The 26950-nt window shown below is 43.0% G+C and overlaps 1 protein-coding gene across 1 annotated transcript; it reads left to right on the forward strand.

Moving 5' to 3' along the window:
• The first annotated feature begins 2295 nt into the window (after nucleotides 1–2295).
• Nucleotides 2296–26708, forward strand: SMIM2 (small integral membrane protein 2). Its single transcript, XM_060129567.1, is given in 3 exon segments — nucleotides 2296–2345; nucleotides 26383–26416; nucleotides 26418–26708. Coding segments are annotated over 3 exon segments (375 nt in total).
• Nucleotides 26709–26950: the final 242 nt, after the last annotated feature.

Below are 26950 nucleotides of genomic sequence, written 5' to 3' on the forward strand. Positions count from 1 at the left end.
AGAAGCAATATTGTAACAAATTCAGTAAAGACTTAAAAATGGCCCACATCAAAACAATCTTTAAAAATAAAAGTACAGAAAAAAGTAGAACAATCCGATTGCAAATGAGAGGAAGAGGACCTGTAGGGACCAAGTGAAAGGGCAGGCATAGCAAGCGCCCTGCGAGAGGTGAGTGGAGCTGGTGAGGGAGCTGAGAGATGAGATTACTGCAGATGTGGCGGGAGGACGTCCTATGTGCTGCCATAGCAACCGGGCTTTCCTCTGAACGGCCTCCCACAATTATAGTGCCTTGTAATTGCTCTTTCAGCCGTCTTTCCACTAATCTGTGAACTGCAGGGACTGAAGCTTTAATCTCTGTATTCCCAGAAGTATGGCTCGGGCAAAGTTCTGGAAGCGAAGCAGGCACATTGTGGACCAGGGGCAGTAAACAAAATTGCTTGGTTTAAAATGATGGATATGTTGTAAATCGACTATACTTCAATCAAATAAAATTTAATTTTTGAAATGATGGATACATGAAGGGAAATGACGCTTATAGTCAGCCTTGAGGACCTCGGTTTTACTTAACAGTGGGTCAGAAGCTGAAATCAATCCTTGAGTGTGAATCCAACAACAAGGCTTGAGAATTACTTTTCAGAAGTTGTATGTAGAATGGCTGGGGTCAGGGCAGAGGAGGAAGGAGGCTGTGGGCTGAGGGACTCACCAAGAAGGTGTTGTAGGTAGTCAGCATGAAACCGGGCAGGGAGGAGATGAAGGCTCATTATGGGAAGAAAGGGCAGAGCGACGGGGGAGGTTGGATGAGCAGGACTTAGGCTGGACCACATGAAAGACTGATAGGCATGGACTCATTCATTTGCTCCGTTGTCCATTAATTCATAAACTCGTGCATGCTTCATTCAGCATTGGGTTGCGCCAGTGCCCTTGATGAGCGTTCCTCTCTCTTCACCGTCAAGCGACAGCTGCAGGTGTCACCACAGCCAGGGAGTGACTGCGTGGCAGAGCGTGGACCCTGGCTTCAGTTCCCATTGGTTCATGTCCCGATTCTGCCTGCGTGGATCTTAGCAACTTACTCAACTTCACTAAACCTCACTCCCCTCATCTGTGAAGTGGGGATAATGACCTACCTCACAGGGTTACTGTGAGGGCTGCTTGAGATGATGCATGGAGCTGACAAAGGCTAGCTAGCAGACGATAAATGAATATTTCTTAAGCACCTGCCTATGTGTTAGGTATCGTGATATTAGGATATCGAGCCAGACAGGACCCCATCTTGTTCTCTAGCACCCCAAAGACAACTTTGGGGAGTAGGGAAGTTTGAAAACCGTGCTGTGCATGTAATGTGATAACTGATCTAACAGAAGGATGACGTTAGGGCCATGGAATTCAGACAAAGAGATTAAAGGGGCCTGGGGAGTGAAGAGAGATGCCGCAGAGGAAATGGTAATTGAACTGGGTTTTGAAAATGAGTAGAAATTTGGAAGATGAGAGGAGGGAGGAAGAAAAAGATCTTCAGACAAAAGGAACGAGTGTACAAAAGAACAAAGGGTAATGACACACTTCCCTTGCAGGGTTACTGTAGGATGGACTGAGGCACCATATATGCCTGGCACCAGGGCCTTCGAGGTCATAGCAAAACTCAACATATCAACACACGCTAGCTTTCTCTCTGCCTTTGCTGAATCCCAGTTGTATCTTCTCTAGACAACTTGTAGCTCAAACCAAGAAAATGGAGGAACATCTCAGAAAAGAGAGGAAAAGGAAGGCAGGAGTTGTAACCACGGCTTTTATGACCATGGTTAATGAGTAAATGGAGAGAGGAAAACAGGTGTCTACAGAGGAGGCCAACAGAGGTTACTCAGGGTAAAAGGAGCAAAAACAACAGGGTTCATGTCGCATAAGCTGAAGAAGAGAAAGCTTAAGAATGAATACTCACTTATGTGGCCTGTAATGAGAGGTCAGTAAAGGAAGAACATTGCAAGGGCTGCTTCCAGAGGCCTTCAGCAACCTCCTCAGAGTTCTCCATGGTAACTGCTGCGGCCACTGTAAAGGGCTGGCTCTCCAATGTCTGCCCACAGCTCCAGAAATGTTTCTTCTCCCCCTGGAGTTCCCACTGCCCTCTGCACCCACCACCCACCAGGTCCACGGGGTATGCAGATCCCAGTGAAGTGGGAGCAGAAGGGCACGTGGCTGTACTCGTGGCCGCTCCACAGACCAAGCCACTCGCCCAGGACAGCCCCACCCACCCGAATTTTCTGATGGTTATGGTTGGCGTTCACGCAGGAGAACCCCGCCATCATGAAGGGCAGCTGCCTGCCAACCTGGAGTCAGCATCCAGGAGGAATTTGGTAAAACCAAGACAAAGCATAACAAAGTCTTCCTGTGTTATTGCTGCAGCTGGGACTGGTCTGCGAACTACCTGTTGGTGCAATTCTCCCAGAGGTGACCTGAAAGGACTCAGACCTCAAATATTTAATGACAAACAAGTATGGTTGTCAAGATAAAGTCCTTTTAGACTGGGTCATTCACAAATGCACTGGTAAGCAGGGAGGCCACATGAAACTCCAACAAAGGTCCATCTATTCCAGCACCTATAACAAAACCCAGGGAGCTTGCAGTTCCTAAAATCTACAGATTAGTAGCCCTGCGTTTGCTTGATTCATATGCCAGTGTGTCAGGATATGGGCCCCCTTTGCTTTCTTTATAGGTGAAACCCTGTAGAGTGGAATAAAATAGTACTTTCTCCTGAAAGTACAGTACAATGGAGAAGACAGATAAACATGGTAGGAGATTTCCTTTTTTCCTGCCTCTTCTTTGTTTTGTATTTTTTAAAACTCGGAGTGTGAATCAAACCTGAAGAACTACCCTAAGATAGCAGGGTAAACTACCAGGTTAATGTTTAATTCACTTTTGCTTGATCAGGACTTTAAAACTTTGAACAAAATGGACTTCAATAAAGATAGAAGACGGAAGAAGATTTTAATATAATTTCGGTGCAGAAATAGGGCGAAAGCAAGTGGTTATGGAGGAAGTAATTTGTGAGGAAAAACAAGCCAAATCCAGGGGTTGGTAAACAGAACAGGGAGAGCTGAAATCTCTGCTTGTGTAAGAGAAGCTCTTGCCTCTTCATCAGGGACTGGGCTGTGTTCTTACTGTGGTTCTCATTCTGCTGGACCTTCCTCTCTCCATGCCCAGTAAAAACTTGCCACATGGTCACCAAATACTAATCTAGCATGTGCTAATTGCTAAGCAGAGTACTTAGCACATGGGAGCATAGAAAGAAGAATGATATTTTAAAACCCTCTTCATCTTCATCTGTCTCAGAGATGACTCTGACCCCGGTCTAGGTAAGGGCCACTATTACGTGCACTTACAACACCTCGGCTGTCTCACTCGCCCTTGTGTTTACTTGATGAATATCTGTCTCCCTACAAATTGTAAGCCCCAACAGGGCAGTGACTCTTGGTGAGTTGATCCCATCTATATCTGGAGCATCTAGTATAGCGCCTGACACAGACAGTAGGTCTTCAATACATTATGAATGAATGAATGAGTAAACAAGCAATGGAAGGACAAATACCACTTCTAGGCCATTGAAATGATTAATTCATCCTTCTTTTGGAATAGCAATGGAAGAATGTCATTCAAATATCAACTCACTCTCCCCTCCCTTCTCTTTCCTTCTTTCTTTCTGCTTCACTCCTCACCCCTCCTACCAGCCCCTCAAATATGAAAATAACATCATCAACAACCACAAAAATAACATCATCAACAACCACTCTGAGTACCTGCATCCTGGAGGATGTGGTGGTGCCGGTGTGGGCTGTACGGACACAGCCCACGTCCTCTGCTGCGCTGCCTGGGGTTTTTATGTAATAGGAACAGGTCGATTGGCATGTTCTCAGCTTGGAAAGAGGAGCCATGCCTTGTCGTGGCTTTGAGTTCAGATCAGTTTTTCTCACTCTTTGAAGATGAAGAGCCGTATAAACAAAGCAAGGCAAAATAAGCCCGAATGCTTCAAGGCAGGAAGAATGCTGTGTGGTGATATTGTTTAGAAAGACTTGGTCATTGCTGTACTGGAGAGCCGACCTTTGCGGAGCTCAATTGTGTGGCGTCCGACTGAGTATGTTAGCAAAATAAAGACAGATGGCAATGGATTAACTCCAACACGCCCAACAGACAACGGCAGACAACATGGAGAACGGTGGAGTGCCCTAAAAAAGCATTTTCGGGGAGACTTCACCAAGTGCCTCCCATAGATGCCACCTAGTGCCTCGCCAAAACGTTGCACCTTGCACAATCCTATAGATTGAGGAAACAGCTTGAGGGGACGACGCCATACACAGCCTGGCTTTGTTTAACAGGAAAAGAGAGAGGGAGAGATACCAGATCATGGAGGCCTTGAAAATTTATAGTAGTTTAATGTTCAGTTCACTGAGAAATAATGGTTGAATTTTGTATTCTGCCTTGTATGTTTAGAGAAAAAAAAAAAGAAAGAGAGAGATAAAGAACACAAATCCTGCAAGACAGGCAACTGTCTTTCATCCAGAAATAAATGACCCAGAGATAGACACAAGATTTAGGACAGTTTGTGCATTGGAGTCCTGACCTTCTACAACTGAAACCTAGAATATGAATCATTCATTTCAAGTACCAACTCCAACTGGCCAGCAGAAGCTCTCGGGATGGTGTGGGGCTGTGAGGTGGGCTCCAGACTCATGGTTGGGACCTTGTGGTCCTTGAGATCGTCTGCCGTGGCTGCAGGCGAGGGGACTGGTGGTACCTGGGTCTGCATTAGACAACCTTATGTCAGGCTATCAAATCTCCTAATTTGTTTAAGAAACTGTACTCCTGACTGTCTGAGGGCAGGAGCTGAAATGTACATAGAACATATAGAAAAGGTGACAGTTTTCCATGTTAAGGAGAGATGAAGAAGTAACATGAGCAGTTTTGTTAGGTTCTACCAAACTCGGGTTTCATTATGTTTGTCCCTCCATTGTGGAAGGTGGTGTTTGATTGGCAGTTTACACACTAGCATATATAATTTAGGGCTTATAGTCCTTGAACATGTGCCAAGAACTTGGTGCTGAGGCACTGATTATTCTTAACTATAGAATTCTTTTACAAGTGAAGGTCTAGACAATTTCACTACAGGCAGACCTCAGAGATAACCAGATGACCGCAATAAAGCAGATATCGTGATAAAGCAAGTCACGTGAATTTTTTGGTCTCCCGGTGCATATAAAAGTTATCTCTATGCTAGACTGTAGTCTGTTAAGTGTGCAAGAGCATTATGTCTATAAAACAATGTACATACATTAAATTAAAATCATAATTTAAATTAATTTACTTTATTGCTAAAAAAATGCTAACCATCATCTGAGACTTCAGTGAGACATAGTAGTAACATCAGAGATCACCAATCACAGATCTCCATAACAAATGTCATAATAATGAAAAATGTTTAAATATTGTGAGAATTACCAAAGTGTGACACACAGAAACGAAGTGAGTGCTATTGGAAAACGGCACCAACGGACTTGCCCCATGCAGGGTTGCCACAAACCCTCAATTTGTAAAAAACGTAGTATCTATGAAGTTTAATAAAACGATGTAGTTTCTTCATTGCCACATGTGGCCAACCCATCTGAAGTGTCTAGGAGGGTACCCCAAAGCAGTTGGTGAACACCTCTTGTGTGCCAGGCACTATTCTAGGGGTTCAGGGACACAGAGATGAAAACGAACCATGACTTGCACAGGAGAAGTTTGTGTTTTAGTGAAGAGGCAGACGTGCATAGATAAAACCCCAATATCTTGAAAGAGATGCTGTGACTGAGGTCATGGCTGAGGGAGCTGGGAGCTCAGGGCAGAAGGTGACATTTCAGTTGGGTCTTGAAGGATGAGGCGGAGTTGTAAAGGCTGAAGATGACACACTAGTGTTTGCAAGGGCAAGGTCACGTGGGAGGGCAACGTGCAGTTGCGGAACAATGAAGTCCAAGCTGATCACAACACAGGGCAACAAGAAGCCATTGCCAACAAAACTACAAAGACTTTCATGTCTTCTCTGCTTTGACGTGAGCTTCATGTTTGGGCTTTATTCTGCAGGCCAGCTGTCCCCAATATTCACTCTTAAGGACTCACTTTTTATACTTTCTTTCCAGTGGATCGTGTCTTTATAGATTTCTTTTTAACCTCCCCCAGTCCTGCAATTATTAAGAAGTAATTTGTTTCCCATTTCAAAAAAGTCATCCAACCTCCATAACTTGCAATGGATAAGCATGAGATAAAGCATGTTATTAAATTGCGGAGAAAGGATATAGAACATTAACTGCTGCCTTAGACAAACCCCCCAAATCCCAATGGTTTAAGACATGAAGGTTTATTCTTGCTCAAGTCAGGTCCAGTGCATATAAAAGTTATGTCTACACTATACAGTAGCCCCCCATCATGTTGTGGTAAAGCCACTGAGAACATTATCTTCCAAGGTCCCTGCATCAGGGGAGGAGGAGGCACCCTATCTCAGCCTGGAAGGGACCTTGTCACTTTTGCTCACAAGTCATTGGACAAAACTAGTCACATGCCCCAATCTAACTACAGGGGACAGTAGAATATGCAGAGATGTAGTAGCATTTGTTCATCATTAACAACCTGTGCCGTGTGTCATACATGTGTAAATTTGCTCCTGGGTCTGTGGAGTTCAGAGGCACCTCCAGCTGAGAACCACAACTCTGGCAAAAGGAAACAGGAACATGATCGGATTGTTTTCTTTCTCAAAAAAGATCACACACGTCAGGGTTCAGAGAATGGATTCCAGTGAGTAGACTAGAGGCAGGAAGACCAGTTTAGGAGGATGAGGGCCTGGCCCAAAGCAAGGGATGGAGCAAGGGAATGGGCTCTAAACATAGTCTGGGGGTAAAATCCCTCCGTGTTGGAGACCAGATATGATGCCTGAGGGAGTCAGAGGTGTCAACGTTGGTTCTTGGGCTTCTAGCCTGGGTGAGTCAGAGGCACTGTGACAGCCACAGCATGAGTCAGAGCAGAAGTCAGGCCAGCCAGGCAGGATCCCCTTCTCCAGGGTTGCAGGGATAATGGTTGTCAGTCATCCCTTTTTCCCCTGCTGACCTAGTCATTTGTTCTACCCCTTCCCCACCCAAGAAAACACCAGGTTTGCGTCACAGCCTGTGGAAACTCAAAAGCCAAGGCACCAGAGTTAGGGCAGATGTGGCTGGAAGTTTCGGACTCCAACCCAGGGATTAAAGCCTTCCTAGCTCTACCCATCCATGCTTAGGTGCTCTGTTAAGTGTTTGGGCCAAACAGCACTTAAACCACTACTGCCATCACCCAATGCTCCCTCTTCTCTTCTACTCGCTTTCCTTGCTCAGGTGTCTTCCCTTCTGGATGCTTCCCAGTCGCTCCTATCAACCTTGCTAATTTGCACCAAGCATTACAGCCTCATCACTCCGCGGATATTGTAATCCAATGTATCTGTGCACTTGTTGTCCAGCCTGTCCTGTCTTCCACTGGACAGCAACCTCATCCGTGGAGGGACCACACCGTCCCAACTGCTGTGAATTGAGCAGAAAGGGAGACACTTCACCCCTTCAAGTAAATGAACTACTCTCTTTAATAACGTTGGCCCTCTCTGGACATCAGAGCCTTGAAGGCAAAACTCAGCTGCGTTCCCCTGTTTGAAGCATCACTCTCTTAGCAGAATCTACTGGTATATGGCTTCTTTGAACTTTATGAAGAGAAATGAAACAATCACTTGAGAATTGAAACCACACTCAGGAAAAAACTACGTTCCGTGTTCCGTTTACTCAGTACGATGAACTACTAACGGGTAAGTGGCTGTTACAGTGGATAGCAGAAGAGAATGGGCTTGAGCACCAGGGGGAACTTGGTGCTTGGGTTCTAATTTACTGCATGTTACAGAGCTTCACTATCTTCATCTGCAAACAAGGGATCTTAAGAGGCAAAGGCAGTGCTGTTCTAGGCCTGAGCCCATGCAGAGCACCTAGCACAGGCCTTGCACAATAAGAGCCACTCAATAAAGGGCAGCCAACACATGACTATCACTCAGTTTCCTCCCTTATGACGTATGATGTTATAACCTGAATTGTTTCTGCCTTTTTTCGTATCTATAGGTCCCCTTTGCGGTTTTTTTTTTTTTTTTTTTTTTTTTTTTTTTTTTGCGGTACGCGGGCCTCTCACTGTTGTGGCCTCTCCCGTTGCGGAGCACAGGCTCCGGATGTGTAGGCTCAGCGGCCATGGCTCACGGGCCCAGCCGCTCCGCGGCACGTGGGATCTTCCTGGACCGGGGCATGAACCCGCGTCCCCCGCATCGGCAGGCGGACTCTCAACCACTGCGCCACCAGGGAAGCTCCCCACTTCGCGTTTTATCTTCCTGATCTTGTGTCATTCACTGATCTTTATCCATGTGTCACACAGAACCTTGCGGGCTCATCACTTCTTAGTCCCAGTATTAACTGTAAAGAGTTGTCAGTATTTTATTTGCATAAAAGTTGAACCTAAGAGTACAGAGTTTGCATCAACTGCTTTTATACAGAGAGTCTGAGCTACTTATGTTTCCATTTGCTGCTCTATGAGACCATGCAAAGACCACTGGGCTTGCTCCCAGCTCTCCAAGAGCTGCCTGGGAATATCGTCTTGTGGTAGAGGAAGCAGAGCCAGAACTGATGCTCCTTCTGCCAGAAGTTCAATAAGTCTCCCTGCCTTTCAGTGAGAAGAGGAACCTTTTCAGCTTGAAATGACTGTACTGCTCAGAGATTAATTACTTTTGGATCTGACTCTTGTCTGACCATTAATTATCCACACTAGCAGCAGAAGCTGGGGTTAAAAACTGCACTGTTGTTGCCTTACTGCAGATTTGCTATTCAAGCATTTCTCGCCATTTATATGTGTGGCGGCAACAAGTTCAAGGCTATGTGCACCGTAGGAAGTACTTAAGTTTCTGTTCGACATGTCTGATGCATTCTGGATGTGGTTTGAGAGTTCAAAGTTGCTCCACGAAACCTTTTGAGGAAAGGATTTGTAGGAATGCACCCAAACGAAAGCAAACACATTAAATGGCGCATCTGGGCCTGCATCGGTGTTAGAGCACCTTAGCGTGTCAGAGTGTTTGGGCTTCCTGCCACCTTTTGCAAATGTTGACAGAGCAGGGAGGAAACCAAAGTGAAAAAAAATAAAGGAGGAAGATACATCTTGGGAGACGTCATATGGCTGGAAAGGTAAGGAGTGGGAAGCATGCTGTTCTGGACTGAATTGTGTCCACCCCCCAGAGTCATATATTGCAGACCTAACCCCTGAGAAGGTGACCGTATTTGGAGATAGGGTCTTTAAACAGTTAATCAAGTTAAAATGAGGTCCTTAGGGTGGGCCCTAACCCAATATGACTGGTGTCCTTATAAGAAGAGGAGATTAGGACACAGACACACAGAGAAGGAAAGCAATGTGAAGACACAAGGAAGAGAAGACGGTCCTCTACAAGCCAAGATGAGAGGCCTTCAAAGGAGCCAATTCCACTGACACCTTGGTCTCAGACTTCTAGCGTCCAGAACTGTGAGAAAATAAATTTCCCTTGTTTTAGTCACCTAATCTGTGGTACTTTGCACTACAAGAAACTGATAGACTTGCCTTATTGATATAGAGCAGCAAGTGAACATTTCACAAGTAAAGAAGTTTAGGAAGACTGAGATAAATGATTACATATCTCTAAAACATGGTGTGTATGTATGTTGGTATTTTATATACATTTGAAGTTGCCCTATACTTCCTACTCCTGAAATGCTTGTTCATGTTTAAATTGTTCAAGATCTTGGGATCCATCTTACTCAGAATCTTACTCAAAACTCTTTCTTTTAAAGAGAAGAGATGTTAAATGGGTAAGTCTCAGACTCTTCTATCTGGGTATTCCCAAAAGCAAGTAAGAAAGAGTAGATGCAGCAGTGAATTAGCCTGAAAAGGGAGCCTGGAGTAACCTGATTGTTTTTCTAAAAAGTCAGGTTTATTGAGATACAATTTACATAAAGTAAAATTCACCCTTTTAAATTGTATAGTTAATTAAATTTTGGTACGTATACACAGTCATGTAACCACCATCACAATCAAGATATAGAACATTTTTCATCATCTCCAAAGTTCCTTGTGTTCCTCTGCAATTTCCTTCTTCCACTCCCAGCCCCTGGCAAGCACTGAGATGAATTTTATCCCTATAATCTTGCCTTTTTCAGAATGTCATATAAATGGATTCACATGTCTGGCTTCTCTCATTATTTTGAGGTCAACATTTAGCTTCTAAAATTTATTTGAATTTTATATTCAATGCTGATATATATGATATATACATATATAACATATATATATATTTTTTAAATGCTAAATAATATATCCATGTTTGTTTTAATATTGGGAAACATTTAAACCTATGTACCCAATTAGGTGACTTAATAATAATTAGATAAAATTAATATTCCATGAAGATGCCCCATTTCCTAATTTTAAAATATCACTTAATTATAAAGATGTTGGGTTACAAGAGACCTCCAAGAAAGTTCAAAGAGATATTCATTAAATTCTGAAAAAATATGGGACAGGGAGTAATGAACAATAGCCTCCTTCCCTTTTATCAGAGACTGTGATCAGAAATGCCTTCTTGGGGTTTGAGAGACAACATATTCTACATGTAAAATAAATAGCAAAAAATTTTCATAAGAAAGACATCCAAACAGGCCACGTGATAATCTCAATATTGATGTATCACTGAAACACGCTGATACACTGAAGTTTCCCACTGCGTGGATAGTAGTAGGTGTGGAGGTGGGGCCTCTGCTATCCAGCCAGTACCCACCAAACCAGTTCCTCACAACTGGAGGCCCTTCTGGTTGGTTGTTTCTCTGGGCCACGACCCATTTGTAGAACACGTTTGATATCTGTCTTTAGATTGCCGATCAGAAATAGATCTTGTGCAAAACATGGTTCTTTTTATGCAAGGTCTAGGCTTTGGATGAGATCAACACAAAGCAAGAGGAGAGGAAGAGGCACCCGCTTGGTCAGTGGACAGTATACTTTCTGGGCTGTCCTTTCGCACTGTCCTTCCTGAATTCTTTAAGAGCCCACTCAAATATTCCCTCTCTGTGCCCTCATCATGACCCATTCCCTAACCCAAGGCAGAACCGGACGTCTTATAACACTGGCACATAGTTATCACATTTTATGGCGTTAGTTTTTTATGTGTATGTGTTGCCTGCTATGTTCTGACTCTGTATCCCTAGATCCTGGCATGATAGCAAATGCTCGATGAATACACATTAAATTTAGTTGGCCCTTGCAACATATGATATGCCACATGTCACAGACCCACCTCAATCAGACTTTGGAGAACCAAGAACTGGACTGTGCAGATGAAGAGCTAGTCTCCAATTTAATTTGTGTATCAGGCTTCATGTTTCCTACTAGCCTGCCAAGCTTTTGACCCAGATTCCTTCTCTGAGCCTATCTGCCTGGTCCAAGTGCAAACATAATTCCTGCTCTGACCCAGATCCACTGCCCCTACTTGTTCCAGCTCACCAGGGTCTCCTGCTTTGGCCTCATCTATGAAATCTGATGTGTGACTAAGGCAACCCTGGTGAAGAGCCAGGTGGGGCAAGCTGGTACTGCAAGGTCCCAGGGTGACATCCAACTCTCCTGGCTATCTGCAAGGCAACTGAGTGGGCCAACCAGAATAAGCTTTCATGGGCTCAAGTATACAACGGGCTGACAGCGAAGCCTGAGGTAGGAAGCAGGTACAGACGTGGACCAGAGTGGAGCCAGGAAGCAGCAGATTAGTTGGTCAGGATGTCTTACTTGCCCCTCTAGCTGTGAACATCCCATAAAAGAAGTATGGACGAGACTGGAACAGGTGTGCAGGGGAAAGGAAACGGGAAAAGGAAATATATGTAGGTTCAATCAAGGTAAAGGGATGGATTCTATTTGGAACCAGTTAGGGCCCTTTTATTCCTCCTAGTGGGTTGAATAGGTGGCCCCCAAAGATATGTTCACCTCCCAACTCATGTGAATGTGAGCCTACTTGGAAAAATTGTCTTTGCAGATATAATTAAGGATCTCAAGATGAGGTCTTCCAGAATTTAGGGTGAACCCTAAATCCAATGACAGGTGTCCTTAATAGAGATAGGCAGAGGAAGATTTTGACAGAGATGCACAGAGGGAGAAGGCCATGTGAGGACAAATATAGAGATTGGAGTGATGCCACCACAAGCCAAGGAATGCCTGGAGCCACCGAAGCTGGAAGAGGCAAGGAATTCTCCACCAGAGCTTTCAGAGGGAGGTGGCCCTGCCAATACCTTGGTTTCAGACTTCTGATTCCAGAGCTGTGAGAGAATAAATTTCTGTTGTGTTAAGCCACGAAGTTTGTGGTACCTTGTATGGCAGCCCAAGAAAATTAATACACCCCTGCTTTGCTCATTTATCAGAGAAGTAGGTATGCATTTGAGTGTTTGGGTCTACGAGGAAGGTTTTCAGAGCATTAGGGAAAGAAGACAAGGCACGGGGAAGACGCTGGCTCAGAACCACACAGAAATAGCTCAATCATCAGTAGAGACCAATAGTATCCACCAGAAGAAAGTTTCTATTATTTAATTTAGCTCACCCTAAGAAAGTATCTTCCACTTACAAAGGAAGTGATGGTAATAGCAATAATAATAATGGTTACCGGGAGTATGCCATATGTCAGGCACTGAACCAAGTGTTCTACATATATCCATTTTTTTCTGATGAGAAAATTGAGGCTCAGAATGATCAGGTAAACCTTTACATTGTACTTACTATACGCCAAGCCCTGTTCTAAGAATTTTACAGTTGTGAACTCATTCAATCCTCATAATAACCCTGTGAAGGAGAAATTATTATTTCCATTTTACAGATGAGGAAAACCAAGGCACAGAGAGGTGACGTAACATGTCTAATGTCACACAGTGAGGAAGTGGAGGAGCTAGAATTCAAATCCACGAAGTCTTGCCCCAAAGAGTCTGCCCTTACCTAAAGCTGCCTCATAGCCATAGGTAAAGGAACAGGGATTTGAACGCAGGTGTGTCTGACCCAAGATTCCATGTATATTCCATATGCTGCACTGTCTCTTAAACAAAAAAGGTGGAATCACACTGTGAACAGTGATCCTGCCCACGTGACCATCCCTGTCTGCCCTCTCAGTTACAGGCTCTGAAGCCAGAAAGGAATTCCTCCCCGTTGCTTACACAACCCTGAGCACAACAGCCAATGCAGATGGAAGCTCAGACCTACTTCCTGGCAGAGACTGGCACTGGCTTTGTGGGCCAGCCTCTGGGAGATTGCAAGAGAGCCGTAGCCACCTCCCTCCCTTCCCCCTCCCCCATGCTGTCCTGTCCATGTTTACCCGGTTGTGTAACTGAGGTTTTTATTGTTTCAACAAATATTTATCAGGCATTTATTGTATGCTCTGCAATATGGCAGATGGTAGAGACAGAGTAAAGGCCTAGGCCCAGGCAAAGCATGCACAGTCTCCAGTTCAGAATGATAGGTACCATCAAGGAAGAGTAATAATAATGGCCACTGTTTGCAGAGTGCTGTTATGTGCCGGTCATTATATAATCCTCCCAACACAGGCTGCTCTGGGAGAACACAGGGGGGTCACCTACTCAGTCTTGGGAGATCAAGGAAGGCTTCCTGGAAGAGTCCTGGTAGACACATGGGGGATGAGTAGGAGTTAGCCAGGTAAAGAAAGGGAACCAGGGAGAATGGTCTTCCAGGCAGAAACCTGAAGCTGAGAAGGCACACAGTACCTGCTGTAGAAAAAGTACGCAACTCATTGTAACTGGGGGCAGAGCAGGAGGTGGGAGAAAAAGATGGATGTGGAGGGAGAAGTATGTCTGCAATAAACATCATCATGGCCTTGGAAGCCGTGATAAAGGATTACTGGTTCAGCCGGACTGGAGTCTAACAGCGCCTGTCAGCTGAGACGTGTAACATCTTTCCGCTGTTGCTGAATTCCCTGTCCCCTGTCCACTTCCTAGAGTCCTGCTTCTAGGTGAATGGACAACCCAGAACTACAGCCCTCCCACCCCTCTGACTGCAGGCACCACTACTGCCCCAAAGCTCCTTGGATACTGAAACTGGCCTTAATGGCACTCAGGTTCACCGTCCCCTGTAGATACCTCCAAATCGATGGTTGGACACCACGAGCCCTGGAGGGCACATGCACAGGAGAGTTATTCCGCTAGCCCTGACCAATCTGCCCCTTGCTCCCCACCTTCTGGTGCCTTAGAGGGTCCTCGAACGTTTCAGAAAGATGTCTACCCTCTGCAGGTTAAGAAGAGATTCAGAGCTGCATTTGGTCAAACCTACACAGCTTGTCACTGAGGGGATCCTGGCCTCCTGACTCTACATCCAGGGTTTTGGTCAAGTGCAAGTACTTTGGAGACATGTAGCCTGTGTTTGAACACAGGTTGTACTGCTAAGCAGTTGGCGGGTGATCTTGGGGCAAGTTACTTAGCTTTCCTAAGCCTTGGTTTCCCCCACTGTAAAAAGAGGTGATAATTTATCTCCCTCACAGGACTATAGTGAGAATTAGAAAATGTGTGTAAAAAGCTTAGCACATGGCCAGCCATTTATTAAAGACTTATAACATGAAGATTGTAGTTGATGCTGTGATACAACACCAGCTTCCCCCCAGGTCCGACACATTCATTTTCCTGGCTGCCAATAGCTCCGTAAGCCAAAGGAAGCTCTCTTGCTCAAGGTCATGTCCCTTTTCTGGGGCGTCCCATATTCAATGATGGGTTGATGTGAGAGTACAAGCTCTGGTCCTCTTTGCCCCAGAAGGGTCATCAGTAGAGTCCCCTTTCACCTTTAGAGTCTCTCCTGAGATCAGCTTAGATATTTGTCGCCATTGCAGTGGGGTTCAACTTTTCCTTCTAGTCATGTTTCTTCTGCTGTCCTACAGGTGTTACGCCCTAAGGCAGTCCTGGATAAATTTGCTGCACGCAGATCTCAGAGTCTCAGAGGACCCATGCTGTAATGATGATGAGGAAGATGACGTGGTGATCGCACCTCACTGCTGTTAAAGATCAAGCCTGTGCTGATATTGACAAGAAATGGCGGCAAATTAACTGATTGGCTTATATTTATTGCCTATTCTCAAATAAGTTCTTTCTTTGTTTATCTGAAGTTTCTATTCGAAAGAAAATACACAAACTTGAATTTCACAAGTATGTGTGATTTACAAAAGTGTGATACTTCTTTAGCAAGAACCCAGCTTCAGGCTCCTTTCAGACACTGATTATTCTCAGTAAGTCACTAGTCTGGGTTAAGCAATATTTATCTTTTGTGTTAGAACTGCAAACCAAACAACAGCTAATTCATGAATTCAGGTATAACTGTTGTTACCTATTTTTTCCCCAAAGTCTAAATCATACGTATAGTAAACTCTATTATTAGGTTTTGTAAGAGTATAGTATCATTTGGGCAAACCAATATTCTGATAAATAGAATTTTCATATTCCACACATGCTTCACCAATTTTTAATGAATTAGAAATCAGTAAAACATATTTAACACCAAAAGTCTGCTGCACACAATCTAATTTTATTTTTGGTAATTCCAAAGGCATTTGGCATTTGAATGATTAGCAGTGTGTTACAAATGTGCCGAAATAACAGTTACTAGAGAATGACAAAGTCAGTTTTAATCTAACTGTATCTATTATGATATACATGAATATCCATATTTGCATACATTCATCTTGTTTAATATAATTATGAGAACTGTTGTTATAAAAATTGGTAATTGCAGTATAGCTGCTCGTGGGCGCAGCAGGGAACTCATTGATTTGAATGGGCTTAGATAGACAGATTTTTAAAGTAAGATAAAATTTACATATACTGTATATTAGGTGTAGAGTTTGATGAATATTCAAAACGATATATACTCATGTAACCAACAAGATATACAACATCTCCAAAGCAGGCATTATGTGGGAAGATCTTGGATTTTTGGCTTTCCCCAATAGTGTGCTTGGTTTCCCAAGATAGCTTGTCAACTCCTGGATCCCAGTGCCTGCTTTGATCCTTTTCTCATCTCCACTGCTTCTTGCAGCTTCCCTTGGCGTCCACTGTATCTTTCCTCTGCTGGTCCTCACTGCACACAGTTTTCATCAGATTGGAGGTGAGTTCTTTCATTTTCCCGGGTGGTGGCTGTTTCCATCTTTTCCTTTCCAACAGTGTGTTGTTGGCTTACTAGTTTCAAATGATCTTTCCTCACGATGAACACACACAGTGATCAGATTTCTTCCCTCCTTCAGGACCTTTCCAAACGTTTGCTCATAAATCTTCCCAGTACAGTCCTGGGTAATGAGTAGGGAGCAAGTTATATGCTTTGCTTTTATATATGGAAACCTCAAAGCTAAGTGAAGTTAAATGGCTTCCTGCAATGACTCTGACGCTAACTCAGAATTATATGACCCAGTTTGTGCCATGTTTGTTTTTGTTTTTGTTTTCTCCCTCCAGCAGGAAGGAGAGTATGGTGGAGCTCCTAAGGCAGTTCTCTCTTCAAGCCTCTCAATTTTTCTCACCTCTACTTGAGAGGCTATTCCATGGTCCGAGTATGAGGAAACAGTGAGCTGGAAGGAGACACAGCAGTAGGAAGAGACACAGGGAGATCTGGTGTGAGAAGCCTCAGGTCTTGGTCATGTTTTTAGAGATTAGGAACAAGAAAGAGGGAGCAAAGGGTCAAAGATGGACACAAAAAAATTAGTCAAAGCAGTAGTTCTTCACACTTCTTGTAGTTATCTGCACACTTCCTGCAGTGTCACCTTCAGCAGCTTAATAGTTTCATTTAACTGGAGGCAAAAGGAAAATTTAGTTTGACTCTTTGCAGTATCAAAAAGATGATGATGAAGAAGTTGTAAAGAAGATACTGAATTTTCTGGGAAATCCTCCTTCTCCACTCCAGACATTCCTCCCTCCAAATGTTGCTCTTTACCTTAGCTGATTGGCTTTGTGGAAATAGCCACATTTAGGTATTAAAGGACATACATATTTAGAGGCTTAGGAAGTTACACCAAAGGATTTTTCCATGCTTTGGGCAGTGGGAGGGGTAGCCACCCAGTGTGTTAAATTTTTCAGAAGGAACTGTGCAGCTGGCTTCGCCAATGCCCTACCTCTGCAAACAGAGTCAGGAGACGGGAGCAGTTGGAAATGGTACCATTCTCCTGCTGCTCTTATTGGCTGCCTCGCAGTTCACCTCATACCCTTGGCATAATGCCTGTGCTGTGGGATTTGACAGTTGCAACATCTAATCTGCCTCAAAGGCTCTCCTCACGTCCAGGGACTTCCACAGGACCTCCCTTAGTCTGCTGCAAGATCTAACCGCAACCTTAATTATTAGTCTTCTTGAGAGAACCAGGGAGACTGTCTCCCACACCATGACTCCATCCACTCAGCTTTGAATGAACAATCCAGCTCTTTACAGCTAACTCCCCAAGTAAGCGTCAAACCCAAAGTGTGAGTAAAATAACTACGTGCCTTAAATAACACAGCCCAGTCATGCCACTCCTATTTTGCTTCTTAGGAAGTGTTTTACACTCATCTGCAGCCTGAGTAAAACTTTCTCTGGTACCTCCCTCTGACTCATGAGAGCATCAACTTAATCCATGGTAATAAGAAAGTATTCTATTTAGCTGTACTTGTGGAAGAGGCATGATTAAGGTTGCTTAGCAGTAGACATTAGTTTATTAAAAACAACTGTCTGTGAGGAAATCACTCCCTCATTTTCCTATGCATTCGTGTCTTCTGGTTGATTGAATTGCTAACTGAATTGCTCAGAAGATTTTCTCCTTATATGTGCTGGGGGGGACCTGGAGAGCAAAACGGCTGGGAAAGACTCAATATTAGAAACAAGACTAGATGCCTTGAAGCAACTAGGTGGACCATGTTTCTTCTGTCTAGAAAGTTGGAGGACTCAGAGCAGCTGTGTGTCCCCTGCCCAGCTGTGGGGTTTCATGTGACCTCAAGCAAGACGAGGGAGAAGCTCAGGGACGGAGAAGGGACAGGTGTCAAACTGGGGATGAGGACAATCATCTCTGGAAAGGATATAGACTTGAGTTGTTACATAGTGAACTGAAGCACCACAGATGCCAAACTCATTTTACTGAATTTTTTAGACTAACAGTAATGATTATGGGGCCAGGATGGTAGGGAAACTAGTAAAGCTACCTATGTAAGAAGGGTGGGAAGGAGAATCATTGACATTTATTGAATGATTATTATGCGCTACATTCTTCTCAAGTGTGCATGGAACATTCTCCAGGATAGATCACATCTTGGGTCACAAATCAAGCCTCGGTAAATTTAAGAAAATTGAAATCATATCAAGCATCTTTTCTGACCACAATGCTATGATATTAGAAATCAATTACAGGGAAAAAAAATGTAAACTACACAAACACAGGGAGGCTAAACAATACATTACTAAATAACCAAGAAAACACTGAAGAAATCAAAAGAGGAAATCAAAAAATACCTAGAGACAAATGACAATGAAGACACGATGACCCAAAACCTACGGGATGCAGCAAAAGCAGTTCTAAGAGGGAAGTTTATAGCTATACAAGCCTACCTCAAGAAACAAGAAAAATCTCAAATAAACAATCTAAACTTACACCTAAAGGAACAAGAGAAAGAAGAATGAACAAAACCGAAAGTTAGCAGAAGGAAAGAAATCATAAAGATCAGAGTAGAAATAACTGAAATAGAAACAAAGAAAACAATAGCAAAGATCAATAAAACTAAAAGCTGGTTCTTTGAGAAGATAAGCAAAATTGATAAACCATTAGCCAGACTCATCAAGAAAAAGAGGGAGAGGACTCAAATCAATAAAATTAGAAATGAAAAAGGAGAAGTTACAACAGACACCGCAGAAATACAAAGCATCCTGAGACTACTACAAGCAACTAGGCCAATAAAATGGACAACCTGGAAGAAATGGACAAATTCTTAGAAAGCTATAACCATCCAAGACTGAACCAGGAAGAAATAGAAAATATGAACAGACCAATCACAAGTAATGAAATTGAAACTGTGATTAAAAATCTTCCAACGAACAAAAGTCCAGGACCAGATGGCTTCACAGGTGAATTCTATCAAACATTTACAGAAGAACTAACACCCATCCTTCTAAAACTCTTCCAAAAAATTGCAGAGGAAGGAGAACTCCCAAACTCATTCTATGAGGCCACCATCACCCTCATACCAAAACCAGACTAAGATACTACAAAAAAAGAAAATTACAGACAAATATCACTGATGAATATAGATGAACAAATCCTCAACAAAATACTAGCAAACAGAATCCAACAACATATTAAAAGGATCATACACCATCATCAAGGGGGACTTATCCCAGGGATGCAAGGATTCTTCAATATATGGAAATTAATCAATATGATACACCATATTAACAAATTGAAGAATAAAAACCATATGATCATCTCAATAGATGCAGAAAAAGCTTTTGACAAATTCAACACCCATTTATGATAAAAACTCTCCAGAAAGTAGGCATAGAGGGAAACTACCTCAACATAATAAAGGCCATATATGACAAACCCATAGCAAATATCATTCTCAGTGGTGAAAAATGGAAAGCATTTCCTCTAAGATCAGGAAAAGACAAGGATGTCCACTCTCACCATTATTATTCCACATAGTTTTGGAAGTCCTAGCCACGGCAATCAGAGAAGAAAAAGAAATAAAAGGAATACAAATTGGAAAAGAAGAAATAAAACTGTCACTGTTTGCAGATGACATGATACTATACATAAAGAATCCTAAAGGTGCCACCAGAAAACTACTAGAGCTAATCAATGAATTTGGTAGAGTAGCAGGATACAAAATTAATGCACACAAATCTCTTGCATTCCTATATACTAAGGATGAAAAATCTGAAAGAGAATTTAAGGAAACACTCACATTTACCATTGCAACAAAACGAATAAAATACCTAGGAATAAATCTACCTAGGGAGACAAAAGAACTGTATGCAGAAATCTATAAGACATTTATGAAAGAAAGTAAAGATACAAACAGATGGAGAGATATACCATGTTCTTGGATTGGAAGAATCAACATTGTGAAAATGACTATACTACCCAAAGCGATCTACAGATTCAATGCAATCACTATCAAATTACCAATGGCATTTTTCACAGAACTAGAACAAAAAAAGTCTTCAAATTTGTATGGAGACAAGAAAGACCCTGAAGAGCCAAAGCACTCTTGAGGGAAAAAAACGGAGCTGGAGGAATCAAACTCCCTGACTTCAGACTATACTACAAAGCTACAGTAATCAAGACAATATGGTACTGGCACAAAAACAGAAATATAGATCAATGGAACAAGATAGTAAGCCCAGAGATAAACCCATGCACCTATGGTCAACTAATCTATGACAAAAGAGGCAATGATATACAGTGGAGAAAAGACAGTCTCTTCAATAAGTTTTTCTGGGAAAACTGGTCAGCTACATGTAAAACAATGAAACACTCCCTAACACCATACACAAAAATAAAGTCAAAATGGGTTAAAGACCTACATGTAAGACCAGAGACTATAAAACTCTTAGAGGAAAACATAGGACAAACACTCTTTGACATAAATCACAGCAAGTTCTTTTCTGATCCACCTCCTAGAGTAATGGAAATAAAAACAAATGGGACCTAATGAAACTTCAAAGTTTTTGCACAGCAAAGGAAACCATTAACAAGAAGAAAAGACAACCCTCAGAATGGGAGAAAATATTTGCAAATGAATCAATGGACAAAGGATTAATCTCCAAAATACATAAACAGCTCATGCAGCTCAATATTAAAAAAACAAACAACCCAATCCAAAAATGGGCAGAAGACCTAAATAGACATTTCTCCAAAGAAGACATACAGATGGCCAAGAAGCACATGAAAAGCTGATCAACATCACTAATTGTTATTGAAATGCATATCAAAACTACAATGAGGGATCACCTCACACCAGTTAGAATGGGCATCATCGGAAAATCTACAAACAACAAATGTTGGAGAGGGTATGGAGAAAAGGGAACCCTCTTGCACTGTTGGTGGGAATGTAAATTGATACAGTCACTATGGAGAACAGTATGGAGGTTCCTTAAAAAACTAAAAAAAATTACCATTTGACCCAGAAATCCCACTACTGGGCATATACCCAGAGACAACGATGATTCAAAAAGACACATGCACCCCAATATTCATTGCAGCACTATTTACAATAGCCAGGTCATGGAAGCAACCTAAATGCCCATCGACAGATGAATGGATAAAGAAGTTGTGGTACATATATACACTGGAATATTACTCAGCCATAAAAAAGGAACGAAACTGGGTCATTTGTAGAGACGTGGCTGGATCTAGAGACTGTCATACAGAGTGAAGTAAGTCAGAAAGAGAAAAACAAATATCGTATATTAATGCATATATGTGGAACCTAGAAGAATGGTACATATGAACTGGTTTGCAGGGCAGAAATTGAGACAGAGATATAGAGAACAAATGTATGGACACCAATGGGGGAAAGCGGCAGGGGGGCGGCGGGTGGTGTAATGAATTGGGCGATTGGGATTGACATGTATACACTAATATGTATAAAATGGATGACTAATAAGAACCTGCTAAATAAAAAAATAAATAAAATAAAATTCAAAAAAGTAAGAATCACTAGATGTTCCTATATAATTTATTAAATAATTTATCATGCCCTCATTGTTTCAAAATCTGTTTATATCAAAACAAAAAATGTATAATGGGAAAAAGAAGACAATGGATGTGATAGTCATTTTGTAATGCATGTAGAGAAGTGTTGCATAAAAATACATATATGATAAAGGTGGTTATAAAAGAAAAAAAAGATTATTATGTGCTAGCCACTGTTTTAAGCATTTTTGGTACATAGAAATAATTGCTATTAGTTTAACATTGCTTTAAAGATGAGAAACCAAGACTTGAGAGGTTAAGTTCGTGAATTTGGTTACTTGTAAGTAGCAGCGATGGGATTTGAACTCTGGACACCAACATTTCTATCCACTGCACTACCTAGGCCCTCGGTTCTCAGATAATTGTGACCATGGTGGGAATTGTGGCCCTCAGCTGTCAGACCTTTCCATTTTTCAAGAAGTTTATCTGAATTTATCAATGAGAAATTTCTGAATTTTTAAATCATTGGAAATATCTTTGCTTTTTTTTCTAATGTTTTCATAAGACTCAGGTCAGCAATTGGATGCAGACCGAATGTGATCTAGGATTACTTCCTGCCCAAAGTCATTAGGTCACTGCTCAACCTGCAACCCTGTGCACATGCTGGGGAAACCTGCACCAAGGAAGTAGAAATATAAACAGGAACTTGTCCCATTGCAGGAAATGCCCTTTGTGGAAGCTTTGTAGCATTGGGTCATCAGAGGGAGTTTGTCCACCTAGGCTTTGCTAGTTTCACCAGAAACCTAGGGAAAATGTGGATTTCAGATTTGCAATGGAATAGTCTAGACCTGTGCGTTTAGACCAGAGTGCCACTGATCCCGTTCAAAGAGGTCAGTGAAAGCTGTGATACTGACCCTCTCAGCCCTCAGGGGACTGGGGAGTTTCTGTGGTCTAGAGGTCCCTTAGATGGTCACCTCTAGCCACAAGTAGCTCCTCTTTTCAGTTTACCCCATGTTGCAAATATTATAATTTTTAAAAAATGTGTGCCATGAAGTTAAAACAGTTGGGAAGTACTGTTGTGGCCTATTTCTCATGTAATATGTTGCCCTAACTTACCATCAGCTTTTTTCCTTTTAATGAATGGGATCTACATTTTTATATGAATCCTTTAATGAAACTTTCCTCTTCTGCTCACCTGGATGGTAGGACATCCTCCTCCTGGTTCTTACCCTGCTCATTATTCATGGATCTTTTCATTAAAAACAAATAATTTCATTCACTTATTCATTCATTTTAGTTCTCTTCCTGACTTTCAATTTTACACAGCAATTTGGTACTATTTGCTATCAATTCATTCAATAATGATTTGTTATGTGTTTGGAAAGGTCCCTGGGGAAGGGGTGTGAGGCCTAAGAGAGCAATCATTCTGTCTTGGTCTTCCTGGGACATTTCCAGTTTTAGCACTGAATGTCCCAGGGACCCTCAGTCCTGGGCTAACTAGGATGGTTGGTCCCCCTAGGCCTAGCTAACAGGTAGAGCTGTTGTCACAGAGAGAATGAAAGACTCTTCTTCATATGGGTGGGTAGGTATGGAGAAGACAGGGGACAGGGGAGGGTTTCACACAAAATAACCTTAATTTTTTACTACATAGGTGTAAGGTAATCTGCTGAGAGAAAGGGGAGCAGATGGTAGAGGAAGTGTCATTCAATGAAGCCTAGTTCCCTTCATACCATGTGCTTCTAAAACAACAGCAACTTATGTTAGGTGCATCTATGCTTTGCCTGGATGTAATTGGTCATTTCCTGAATGCAAATTAATACGAACAACTAAAAAAGGGAAATGATTCTATATTTATTTTTCAAAAATAAAAGGCAAGTGCAAAATACATAATCTATTACACTGAGGCATCATCTAGATCATTAGATGTACCTGTTCCTGTAACTGCCATTCTTTAGTAATGACATGCCCTCAACTGGCTACCACGCTCCTGCCCCCCGTCCCCACATCCTAAAGAACACACCCGGCTTACGTAATAGTAACTTAAAAATGGGGGAAAAGTGGCTATAGCAGAGGGAGGGAAGTACCTGATTTGATATATGGCCCTCAAAGATCCACTGGACTGTAGGTGCTGTATGGCTGTGAGAGGGGCCAAGGACAGGGCAAGTGTAACAACATGACCTTGGACAAGCACTTAACCTTTCTGTGCCCTGATGTCTCCCTTTGCAAAATGAAGGGATGGATTACAGAAGCCCCTAAGGTCCCTCGTGTGTTCTAGAATTCTAGCACTTTTTGAAGGACTGTAAGGGGAGAAAAGCAGTTACAAATACATGTGCGTGCACATACACAAACACACACACGTTAGAAGTCTTTGGTATATGAAGCCAAGAGGACAGGTCAGAGATCCCTTCAAAAAATTAGGATTATGACTAGGATGAATCAAGCCCTAGGACACTGAGATCCAGGCAGCTCTGTGGAAGTTTGTAACAAAGGAAGTCTCACTCCCCACATCAGAAGCAAACTTCTCATAATGGACTTTCACAGTTGAGAACACATTTTCACGTAGAACAATAGCTTGCAGACTGAGAAGCATTTGAACACAATAGTGTTGCATTTGATCCTCACACAATCTTGGGAGGCAGGCATCAGAGTTTCTATTCTCTCCATTCTATAGATGAGAAAACTAAGTCTGCAAGTAGTTAAGGTCACAGAGCTGAGTCTTGGACTCTGTTCCCATGAATCTCTGTAACCTCTACAGAGAATGGGGGTCAGTGGGGTCTTACCACTGAGCAGCCATCTCAGAAGTAGGAGCCCTGGGTGTGGAGCCTTCAGGACCCCTGGAACACAGGATGGAGCACAGGCCTGTGGTTGTGAATGCCATGACTGTCGGGTCACCAGAGATACACTAGATTCAAGGGTAGCCTGACCAGTCTGTGTCCTTACTCTCTGCTGGGGTTGTGTCCTTGTGGTCACATCTCCAATCTGGTCACTGCTGGACTCCCTCATCCTGATTGTTCCAGGACCATGGCTTTGGGGTTCTGGGAGGCTGTGGGACTGAAATGATCTAGGAGTCTGTGAGGACTCATGCTTCTCTGCTGCGTGCTGTCGAGTGAAGCGGGATGCTACGGTACCCCTTTTGATGCTGTTTAGATGGCCCGTCCACTACAGATTATTATTCCACGAGTAGACCTGTAATGTATTCTTGCACATCTGAATTTAATTAAGAACCTTTTTCTCACTGACATGAACGTGGTTTTACTGTTTCTGGCCAGGCCAGACAAAGATGTTAGAAGACAGATTTCTGAATTGTGGGCCAATTTCCCTGATCTTTTAAACCCAAGGCCCCTGTTCTGAGACAGAGATTTATGACTTTGACATGCTGTCTTCAACCACTCTCTGGTCACTAGGGAGTATGCAGAAGCAACGGCTCCAAGAGTCAAGGTTGTCCCCTGCAACCTCACCAGGATCCTCGTGGGATTCAGAGGATTACTTAATTTTCAGTATTCAGAGGACGGTGTCAGGATCACCCCAGCTTTACTTAATCATCTCATGATTTGGGAGCGTTGGTGATGGGATTAAATCTTTGTGCTGTGGTCCATTTCTGATGTGTTGGCCTGTGGAGCCTCAAAGGGCAACGTGAGCTCTACTTTTCTGTTCCCAAAGGACTAAGGCCGGAAACTCATGTACTATTTTGTCCCGTGGCTTCTCTGTTTAGCAATACCTCACCTTTGGTGCTGATGCTGCTTAAAAATAAGAGAAGGTGCAGGAACACTGACAGTTGTTACCAAGGGCACTTCTCACATCCTCTGCCCCTCCGCATGTGTGATGGCCACACCACCTGCACTTGGGGCAGTGAAAGCCTGCACCCTTTAATCACCTCCCACTTGCTCACCCCAGCTGTTGACTCAGCTTTAAACATCCAGCCCAGGGAACATTGCCTCTTTGGTGCATGTCATAATCAGGAGATTACGGTTCTCTTCAGATTCTCACTCCACTCCATTGAGGGTGGAGCGCTTGGGAAGCAGGGATGAGGGGATGGCGGCATCCCTCCGTCCATCCATTCACACCTCCATCCAGTCTTCCCTTACACAGCGTCTGACTGCCCACTGTGCGCCATGTGCTAAGCTGGGCGCTGTGCATTCAGTGGTGAACACAGAAGACGCTATCTCAAGGAGCAGCTTCTGTTTCAATAGAGCAGCCCAAGGAACTTCACCTGCTATTATTTCGGGTATGCTTCTTACTGCCAAGAGTCTGTAGGTGTTTAGGGACCTCATTAAGGTTTGGAAGCTCTGGATCCTCACTGCTCCTTTGGAGCCTGGCCCTTGGTTGGGCCAGGCCCTCAACGTGCCACTGTCAGCACTTTCCAGATGAGTACTATGCATGGGGCGGGGCCAGGCCTGGGGCCCCCTGAAGGCTGTGTCACCCCTGGCTCTAGCCACAGAGGCTTCATCACAGAGGGAAGCTGAGCTGTGAGCATGTTGCTAGGCTGTGGCTATTTATTTTTATAAACGAGGCTTGTGCTTAATTTAGAAATCTGCTTTTGCTTTTTTTTCCCTTTGTTCCAGCATCATCTGGCTGTCTGGCACCATCAAAGAATTGCATTTCTGACCCAACAAGAGCTCATGGGTGAATGGGGGCAGGAAAGAGGTTGGGGAGAGGACTGATGCCAGCCAGGCTGCCTCACGGGGAGGGGGAGACACTTGGCCATGCCACTAGCATCCTGTTCGGCTTTCGGATGAGTTTCATCTGTGACACGTACAGAGTCCTCACTTGGAACAAGAGGATTAAAAGAGGCCCTGGCGCTCGCTCCTCTTCTGATTAAGCACACCTTGGCATACAGCGGAACAGAAGGCAAAGCTGCACAGAAAAGGACCAAAGTCAGGTGCCAGAAGCAGGTGACATCCAGACTCCCAGTTCGTTGGATGCAGCTATTTCAATAGAGCCACTTTTTTGTGTGGCTATTTAGACATGAGGATATTTCGATTTGGCTTAAAAATTAAGCTGATAAGTGTTAGTTTTTCGGCCCAGGGAATATAGCCAATGTTTTATAATAACTTTCAATGGAGTATAATCTATAAAAATATTGAATCACTGTGTTTGTATACCTGAAACTAATATAACACTGTAAGACAACTATACTTCAATAAAAGAGCATTTTAATTAAATAATGAGTAAAATGGGTACTTTATACCCCACCTTTGAGTTTCA

Source organism: Lagenorhynchus albirostris, chromosome 18, assembly GCF_949774975.1.
Source record: "Lagenorhynchus albirostris chromosome 18, mLagAlb1.1, whole genome shotgun sequence".
NCBI classification, from domain to species: domain Eukaryota; kingdom Metazoa; phylum Chordata; class Mammalia; order Artiodactyla; family Delphinidae; genus Lagenorhynchus; species Lagenorhynchus albirostris.